This window comes from Acinonyx jubatus, chromosome A3, assembly GCF_027475565.1.
Source record: "Acinonyx jubatus isolate Ajub_Pintada_27869175 chromosome A3, VMU_Ajub_asm_v1.0, whole genome shotgun sequence".
In the NCBI taxonomy this organism is placed as follows: Eukaryota; Metazoa; Chordata; class Mammalia; order Carnivora; family Felidae; genus Acinonyx; species Acinonyx jubatus.
Genome location: NC_069388.1, coordinates 44,442,081 through 44,451,361, shown reverse-complemented (window position 1 = coordinate 44,451,361; position 9,281 = coordinate 44,442,081). Strand labels below are relative to the sequence as shown.

At 55.6% G+C, this 9,281-nt stretch overlaps 1 protein-coding gene across 1 annotated transcript; it reads right to left on the bottom strand.

Annotated features, from left to right (window-relative positions):
* Nucleotides 1-1,408: 1,408 nt before the first annotated feature.
* INSM1 (INSM transcriptional repressor 1) lies at nt 1,409-4,703 on the bottom strand. Its single transcript, XM_027069480.2, has one exon. The coding sequence runs from the start codon at nt 4,434-4,436 to the stop codon at nt 2,910-2,912; it is 1,527 nt and encodes a 508-aa protein (XP_026925281.1). The 5' UTR covers nt 4,437-4,703; the 3' UTR covers nt 1,409-2,909.
* Nucleotides 4,704-9,281: the final 4,578 nt, after the last annotated feature.

Below are 9,281 nucleotides of genomic sequence, written 5' to 3'. Positions count from 1 at the left end.
GAGCCCTTGTGAACTTATTATTCAGGGAGGGATGAAAAAGAGAGACATGGAGAGAGAATCTGATTTCCTTTCTGTGGAATATCTTGTTGACCCATAGAACGTAACTTTGAAATAAATACACAAAACTTGTCTAATTCTTAGACACCATTCCATTACTTCAGTGGGGTCAAATTTGTATGCAATTTCACTGAACATCTCACACAAATGAAATTCTGGTCTCTAAGTTTAGAAAAGGTATTATTTGGTCATTGGGAATACATTTCCACCGGCTATGAAAGAGCACATTTGCAAACAACCAAATTTTCTTTACCCTCATGAAAGTGGATCTTAGAAATTATGCTTTACGATTATGGACATGAAAACCAGTGGGCCAAACACAGACGACAAGATGTCATTCCTGCAGCCAGGCCTCGACTTGTCATGTGTGGCCAACCATCAGGTTTTCCAGGAAACTTTTTATGGGCATAGAACATACCCTGACCCCTCACTCAGTCTTTTCACGTGTGGCGTAATTCGGGGAGGACATTTAAAAATTCTCATGTTAATGTTGCCCAGAGGAGACAGCCAACAGCCTGCAAATTGGAGTTTTTCTTTGTTTTATCCAGTTTCCAGGTTGTTATAACTACTGTTTTGTCCCTGTGCTTATACATTCTCCAAACTGATAAAGTACATAGGCATCACCAATAGAAGGCAAATGTGATCTGTCCAGGGAGCAACTTACCCGTAGTGGCTTCTCCTTCATTGCCATTCTGGGTCTGTTGCAAGACCTTCACAAATGGAGGAATATTCAATGTTCCTGACAGCTCAGTCTTTCTAACCCCTCTCCCACACAAAACTGCAGGCTGAGAGTCTGAACAAACCCATCTCTCTCAGTTGTTCCTTCCAAGTTTCTCATGGACTGTCTTTCCCACCCCCATCCCACCTACATCCTTCAGACATGCAGCCCTTTACTGGGCAGATGTCTAAAATCTCTTTGATGGACAAACATTTGATTTAGAGGGCCTTAGGAAAAAAGTAGCAAAACATACCACAAAAGGAAATGTACACTTGTGATGTTTACCACAGCTCTGCAATGGACTGTTTCAGAGAGGGAAACAACTCGAAATATTAACTGGTGGGCGTCAGAATTGTTCTTCAACGAGCTAAGTGACACATAACGGAAAACATTGTAATGACCTGTTATTAACGCTAATACCCTAAACAGATGGTGTTCCATTTTTCCCCCAAAAGCGGATTGCTCACCTGATTGAAAAATCATTTTTGAACCCTTACCCCAAACTGCATTAACTTCTGTTGTAGCCACGAGTGTTCTGGTTTGTTTCACTTACTGGGGAAATGTGACCATGAAACCACTACCCACCTTATTTATTTGAGGAATTACTGTTACACTGAGCCCCAAATGGTCAGGAAATGCAGGGTCTGTTAAGTTAAAGTGTGTCTCACACCCCCTTGATCAAAAGGATAGATTCTTGTGGGCACTTACGTAGATTTCTCTGGAAGAGTCTCCCAGGCCTTCATTCTAGCCCCATCTTCCACTACCTTTCCCAAGACCCCTAGCAAGCCTTTGGCTCCAGTTCACCAGTTTTTGAGGCTACACCCTTGAACTGTTAGAAAGGCAGGACCCAGAGGTTCAGGCTCAGCTGTAAAAACCCATGATCCTAGTGAAGGTGGCAGCATTTTTTTCCTTTAATAGAAAACAGACACTTAAGAAATCATTTTAAATCCTTAGTGAAGCCACGTGATGCAGAAATAAATCCATCTGACTTTGACTTTGAAAATATTTTTATTTGAATAGTAAATAGTTATACAGTTGAAACAGTTCTATTGAAGCTTTCTATAAATAGCTAACAATTAAGAAAATAATGTATGTAGAAAAGAGATTGCATTTAAAAGTAAGAGCTGTTGGTTGTACAGGGGCCTCACGGGCCCTCCAAGCAGAATAAAATGGTAGGTTGTCTGTAATTCGCTCAGATAGGTATAAAAGTTAAAACTTTTAACAGATCCCTTTAGAAAAAGGCTCTCTTCTAAAATGCACAGTGAAATGTCAAGAGTGGCAAGGGAGGGGGAAAAGCGTACCAAAAAAAAAAAAAAAGATCTGCAATCAAATAATAGTATAATCTTCATAATTAATATAAATAAATAAAGAATAAATAACAATTACTCATAAATCAACATATACATTTAGAGAGAACTTATATAGTCCTACCTCAACAAAGATGATAAAACCAAAGAGTCTTATGTGAAGTATTGAGGCAGTTTCTACAGCATTTTCTGAAAATTCCCTTCCCTCCCCCAAAACAATCCCAGACAACAGTTCAAGGCATTTGTGGCTATACTAAAGAAAACTCTTTTTTAAGCAATTTGATTTGTTCACATACAAAAAGGTAAAGCCAGACTCCAGCAGTTCACAAGCCATAATAAAGCTAATCGTGTGGGAAGTTCAATTTACAGCCTGTGAAATATAAAGGCATTTATTCCTCAAGATTCACCCAAAACAACCCGTACGCTACATACATAGAGAGCAGAGATTGGTAGGCGAGAGCAAACCGCATTTCTAGACCATGAACACAGCGAATACTAGCAAGAAAAACAGCTCTCCCCTCCAAGGGGAAGCTTCCAACCACGAGACAAACGCTTACAGCTTTTCTCTCTTGTACAGAAAGAGATTGGCTCCTGTTGCGCCAAGGAGGGGAAGGGGACACAACGCAAGGAGGGGGGGGGGTCCGAAAGGAGTCACAACGAGAGGATTGGGGTTACCGTCACGCCACACCGAGAGAAGCGGAGACAACACTTTCACCGGGGGTGGGCGCCCCCGGAGCGGACGCAGGTTCAGGGCGCGCAGGGCGCGCTCTCCTCGTGGGTCTCCAAGAGAAGGCACAGTTCGGGGGGGCCGCGATGGAGGGCGCGCTCTAGCAGGCCGGACGCACGGGCACCTGCAGGAGGATCACCTGTCGGTTCTCGGACGGGTGGCACTTGTTGATGTGCCGCGTGAGACCAGGCGAGCTGTAGAAGGTGGCCGGGCAGTACTTGCAGGGGAACACCTGGGCGGCGTGCAGCAGGCGCAGGTGGCGCTCCTGGGCGCCCTTGCTGGGGAACGTCTCCCCGCACACTGGGCACAGGTGGCACTCGGAGGACGCACTCAGGCCCAGCACTCCGGCCGCCTCGCCGTCGCCGGCCGCCTCCTGGGGCGCCTTCTCGTCGGGCCCAGGGTACAAGGCCAGTAGGTCCTCGGCTGGAGGCGCGGGCGGCGCGCCCTTGGCCTGCAACGCCTGGTGGTGCGCCAGCAGGTGTTTGCGCAGATAGGCCTGGCGGCGGAACTTCTTGGCGCAGTGGTGGCACTCGTAGAGCCCGTCCTCGGAGCCCGACTCGGACACGCCGCCGGGGCTCGGCGTGTCGCGGTCGCTGCCGCCGCCTGTCGCCTCCCGCGCCTCAGCCCTGGCAGCGGTTTCAGGCTCGGACGCGCGGGCGGCGGCGGGCGCAGGCCGCGGTTTGTGCCAGCGGCGGTGCGAGGCCAGGTTGGCGGGGCAGCTGAACACCTTGGCGCACTCGGGGCAGCGGTACTCCACGCGCACGATGCGCGAGCACTTGTGCTGCGCCAGCGCGAACGGGTCGGCATACTCCTCCTTGCAAAGCTGGCAGATGAACTCGCCTAACGGCCGCGCCGCGCCCCCCGCCCGGCCCCGCGGCGCCTCCACTGGGCCCTCTTTGATCTTGAGCCCCAGCACAGGCGACGTGGTCACCTCGTCCTCGAAGTGCAGCTTACGGATGGCTTTGGGCTTCTTGGCGCCCGGGGCCTTGGCTACCTTGGCGGGTGGCTCGGCGGCGGCGGGGGGCGCAGGGCGCTTGCCCGGGGGCCGCAGGGAGGCGGCGGGGGGCAGCGGGGGGCCGGGCCCTGGGCCGCGGGCCGCCTCAGCGCCCGCGGAGAACGCCGTGCCCATCTTGAGCTCTGCGGGAGCGAAGAGCAGTGGGTCGCCGCCGCAGGTGCCGCCGCCGCCGCCGGTGCCATTCGCACCGCCGCCGCCGCCTCCGAGCAGAGCGGCGGGCGTAGGGAAGGATTCGGCCGAGACCGGCGACCCGAGGTTGAAACTGCGCTCGAAGTACTTGTGCTTCTCGTGCTCCCGGCTCACGGGCCGCGTGGGGCTGTAGAGCGGCGCCGGGTGCGCGGCCTCCGGGTTGCCGAAGTGCGCGGCCCGCGGGCCCGGCGGGGGCGGCGGCGGGCCCGGCGCGCAGGCGAGCGCGGCAGCGAGCGCCGCATGGGCGCGCTCGGCGGGCGGCAGCAACGGTCCCGGCCCCGGGCTCTGCGCTGGGGGCGACGCGCGGGCGCCCCCGCAGCCAGGCGAGAGCAGCAGCGCGCGGTCGCCGTCCTCGCCGCCGCGGACCCGGTAGGACACGGGCGTGGACTTCTTGCTGCGCTTCACCAGGAAGCCGCGGGGCATGTTGGCGCAGCGCGAGGGCAAGGCACTGGCTCGGTCCCACCTCCGCGCTCGGCCCGGGCGGCCCTCAGTGCCCCCGGCCCATGTCCCGGGAGCGGCGGCTACGGGACTCGCGTGGCGGCGGCTCGGCCCGGCTCTGCGCCCTGCACGCGCGTCCCTGTCCCCGGGCCCGGGAGCCGCTCCCTTTTAACGGGGGGAGGGGGCCATTGTTCTCGCCTCCCGCTTCCTCCGGAGCCAATCAGCGCGTCCGCACCTCCTCCGCCTGGTCGGGTGGGAGGGCTACGGGGCGGCAAAAAAGGGGCCGGGACTCGGGGGTCGCCCGTTAGGTGCGGCAGATGTACCTGAGGGCGCTGGGCCCCCGCGCGCGCCCCGCTGCCGCCCCGCCCGGCGCCGCCGCCCCGCCCGGCCCAGGCACACGCCCGGCCCCGCCTCCCTTCACGGTCTACTGCTCCTCTATGGGGAGGCGCACGTGCCTGGGCTTTGTGTCTCTCCTCCGGGGGGCGCGGAGCCGCCAAATGGGCCCGTCCATCAGCACGACAATGCACGCCCCCCTCCCGCGCGGGGATTACCCGCGGGTCGCGAGCAAAATAGCAACAAAGGAGAAGAATGGCCCCAAATATGTCAGGAGGGTTCAATCCGCGAGCCAGAGCGGAGGGGGAAGTTGTGCGCGCTGATTGGGTAGGGGCGGCGGTGGGCAGCAGCAGGCGCGGGGGAGATCTGAGTGTGGCTGCTGGGGCGGGAGAGGAGTCGGGGGAGAAGCAGGGACTCCGCCTGGTGTTTGGGAAATAATAAAAAAAAAAATGAAAATAGTGGCAAAGCCCAGGCGTCCGAGAGGCTCGGACGGGTGGGCCTTGGGACCCAGGACCCAAGCGAAAAATGGACCCCGGAGTTGCAAACTTAGGTAGAGGTTCTGGTCTTAAGGCTGCAGCCGAGGGCGGCGTTTGTATCCAAGGCCTCCGTGCGTCCGCGTGCGTGCGACTGGAAGGTTTTATCTCGACTTTTAGAAACAGTTGGCACCGCACTTCTTTAATCGCCAGCAGACGCGGCCCTGGGGCAGACGGGGGGCGGGGGGTCAAGTTGGGCTGGGTTCCAAAAGGTACTTGGATTTCTGAACTTTTTTTTTTTTTAAGTTCTCCGAGGCTCAAAGATTGGCATCCTTGGAGGAGCCCAGCCCAGGCCACTCTGAGCCGCCTCGAGGCGCAGGACTGGGTTGATTCGGAAGGAGTTGGCCAAAGGCCGAAACGCGCGGTCGGCCGCGTGCGCCCCACTGAAGTTGGTTTCCGCTCTCCTTGCGCCGCCTCATGCATTTTCATTCGGAGCGGGGCATTTTGTCTGCCGGCTGACATCAGATGCTAAATCAAGGGCTCCAATCAAGGCGCAGCGGAATAAAGGGGCCGCCTGTCTGGGCGCGGGGGCCCCCCCGGAGCCGTGCCCCCTTCACCTTTGTGAAGGAAATTAACCTCCCGCTATTGAGCGCCGGTCGCGGCCAATCTGGACGCAAAAGAGACGCGTGCTGCCGACCGGGGGGAGGTGGGGGCAATCTGTCCTCAGAGGCAGGCTGCAGCCTCGGAGAGGACAAGCTGCCTCCCCCCTTGCCACCAAGAAGAGACAACAGCGAAGATCCACACACTCACAACCCCCTGCCCACCACCCCCGCCGCCCTGTTTGGACCCAGACCGGGCCCTTTGCCTTCATCCTCTTCCCTGCCCAGCCCCGAGGAAACACAAAAGACATAATCTCCGGGGGACCGGGGCAGAACCTCAAGAGTGCGTAGTGGGCCTGATCACCCATCACTTAGGGAACAAATAGCAAAGCCACAGAAAATGTCATTATGTTGTGAGGAAAATGTCACTTTATTGAGAGAGAAGGACACGGACATTTTTCTGGAAAGCTCTGTGCACCTAGATAGATTATACTGAATTTTGTTTATGCTTAATGCCACTGAAGGTATTTGTGTTTGGATTTTCCCTCTGAAAATACCCTAGGAGGGAAATTAAGAACACCCTTTCCTCCCTTCCTTCCTTCCTTCCTTCCTTCCTTCCTTCCTTCCTTCCTTCCTTCCTTCCTCTCCCTTTCTTTTCTTTCTTTCCACATGAGTAAGAAGTTGTAATGAGAACAATTGTTAGGCTTAGTTAATCAAAGGGTTAATCAAGTTGGTTAATCAAAAGGAACCATGTTTATGATTTTTTCTTTGTGATTTAACTCAGACTAAAAACAGAAAAATACATATCATGGGATATATTTTGAAAGCTCTCACCCTCGTTTTAAAATTGCTAACTGCCGTGAATGCTAGTCCTCAAAAAAGTTAGGAATTCTAAAATGAGTTTATCTGAAATTTATAAATATGTTTCAATCTAAAAGTAACTGATGCTATTTCCTTGCTCTTTTGAGCGCTGATTAATACTGCTGATGAAATTAGAAGTAGGAGAGGGATTCCGGGACAGCTTTGGCCAATTTTATTTTCTAATCACGAATCCCATCTGGATTGTGGGATAACAGGGTGGGGTTCGGCCCACGGTCCGCAACTGACTGCGGGGTTATTTGGTCTTGCATGCTTTCATTCAACAGATAACAGGGAGAGTTAGTCACCTTGTGAGTCCTTTAAAAATAACAACACCCATAATTGTAAGGAGGGTGTGGGAGGGGGGACAAAACAACAACAACAACAACAAAACAAGACCCCTGCCTGAATGCAGCGAATTCAAAGGGGTTCTGAATGAAGTTAAGAGAATCTATTGAACACTACTGAGATTCAATGGCCCTTTTGCTTAATTTGTGGTTTTTAATCTTGCCAGCGAAAATGAAATCTATTTTCAGACGAGTACGGTCAAAATAAATGGAAATTTGAAAGGTACTAGAATTAGAAACAAATTTCATAACTCGGCTAGAGAAGAATTAGGCTGAGCGCGCGCACGCACACACCAGCACCCTCCAAGTAGGTACAGTCTTGCACCTGGTCCTTAAGTTTCCGTTGTCTTCTGAGTGATCTCATTTCTCAAAATTTGCGCGCCTGCAGGGATGGGGACTTCGAGTCGAGACCATTTGTAGTCTTCTGGGAAGAGCAAAGCGCCACCACGCTACGCTCCGGCGGTCGGCCTTTACGCGCTCGATTCCGAGTGGGCGCCGCGTGGAGTGGGGTCGGGGAAGCACTGAGCACTGCTTTGCCTCCCTCCGGAGTTGCTTCACGGGCTTCGGCGAGCACAGGGATCCAAGGCAGGTCCCCGAGGCGTCCTTCCCAGGCCTCAGGCGGCTCCTCCCCTTCCTGTGGGGTCGGTCGTGGGCAACACTTTGGAAAAAATCAGCAGCCACCTCGCTTCTCTTCCTTGTAGACCCCGTTGTGGGTTCTTCCTTTGGCGGCGGAGCTGGAGGCCGCAGGCGCTCTAATGTTTCTATGTTTTTAATTTTTTAATATTTTTGTCCTCCTGTCTCAGGTAGCCGTCGGGGAGCACGCCGGGGTTCACTGTGAACCTCAGATCATGTCTAGCTCCGGGGAGTTTCTTGAAAGTGCGAAGCTTGGAAATAGGTACCAAAGAGGGTATTTCGGCCTAGGAATTGCCCCGGGGGGTGTCGAAGAGTCCAGGCAGCCCCTGAGCTCCTGAGAGGCGAAGACAGGAGGGTCCGCAATCGCACCGCGCGGCGCGTTTAGAGACACTCGGAGGGGGTTGACAAGGCCCCCTAACACCCCCATCCCCACTCAGCCGTGGACCCCTCTCCTGGACTCACCCCCTGGGTGACCCCACCTCCTGGAAGCCCCACCCCCAGGCCCTCCCAGTCCTAGAGCCGCTATCCGACAGGAACCGCGCGTTACCGCCGCCGAGCCCGCCGTCAGGTCTCGCAGGGGCCCGCGCCCCTGCGCACGGGGCGAGCGCGGGGCCCGAGCCGGGGAGAGGCTTTGTGTTTGCAGGAATGAGGGGTTGTTGTGTCAGTCCCAGGGGCACGCGAGAGACACGCGCAGCCAGCCCGCTCGCCGCCCCGCCCGGCCCGGTCCGGCCTCCAGGCACCTTCCGGGCCCCCGCCCGCGGGCCGTTGCCTTTGTTCGGCACATTAGCATAAAGCTGCCTTGGATCTCTCGTTTAAATAATTCCACACAAAAGGAGAGTGCATGAAAGAGGGCGAACAAGGGAGAATCCGCGAGGCTGCGCCTTTCGCAGGGCGCGGGGAGGGACCGCCCTCAAGTATTTCCCTCCCCTCGAGTTTCGAGTGCCCCCGGCAATCTGCTGCGCACCCATTATTCGACCGGGGGCCGACGGGGTGGCTGGCCGCCTCTTTTATCCTCCCGAGTGTGCCGTCGGGGCCACTGCACGCTCCGTGAAGTGCCCTCGGGGCTGTTTGTTTTTGCCTCGGGTGGGACCCTGGGAGGAAAGGGAGGCAGGAGGCTCCCCGGCCCCGCGACTCGAAGGGTGGTGTTGGCAAAAGCTGGCAAAGGCGAAGCCAGAAAATGTGGGAAAGCCATAAGTAGAGAATTCTGCCAGTTAGGACTGGCATGACATTGAAGGCACCGGTATCCCAATTGGACGTGGGGCGCACGAGGGAACTGCTTGTACCTGTGAAGCGGCGGCCCCGCTCCCCGTGCGCCGCGGTCTCAGAAGTGGCAGCGACACGACCCCACCAAAAACTGACCGAAAAGGCTACCGGACTCCAATTCTCCTCCTCGGTGCCCGCCCGATTGGAGACCAAGAGGTGGCCAGGCCCCTGGGGGCCAGAAGGGGCGCACACTTCGCCTTGGCCTCAGTGCCCCCTTTCTTGTGGCTGCTTTGGGGTTTGGGTGTAAGTGTTCATTCCCTACGCCCACTATTCCTCCCTTCCCCGCCTCTCGTTCCCTGTGACCTCTGGCCTCCCTCTTCCTCG

What these genes read in the sequence shown, in the direction of transcription:
- INSM1 (XM_027069480.2), bottom strand. Translation starts at nt 4,436, where the DNA reads ATGCCCCGCGGCTTCCTGGTGAAGCGCAGCAAGAAGTCCACGCCCGTG.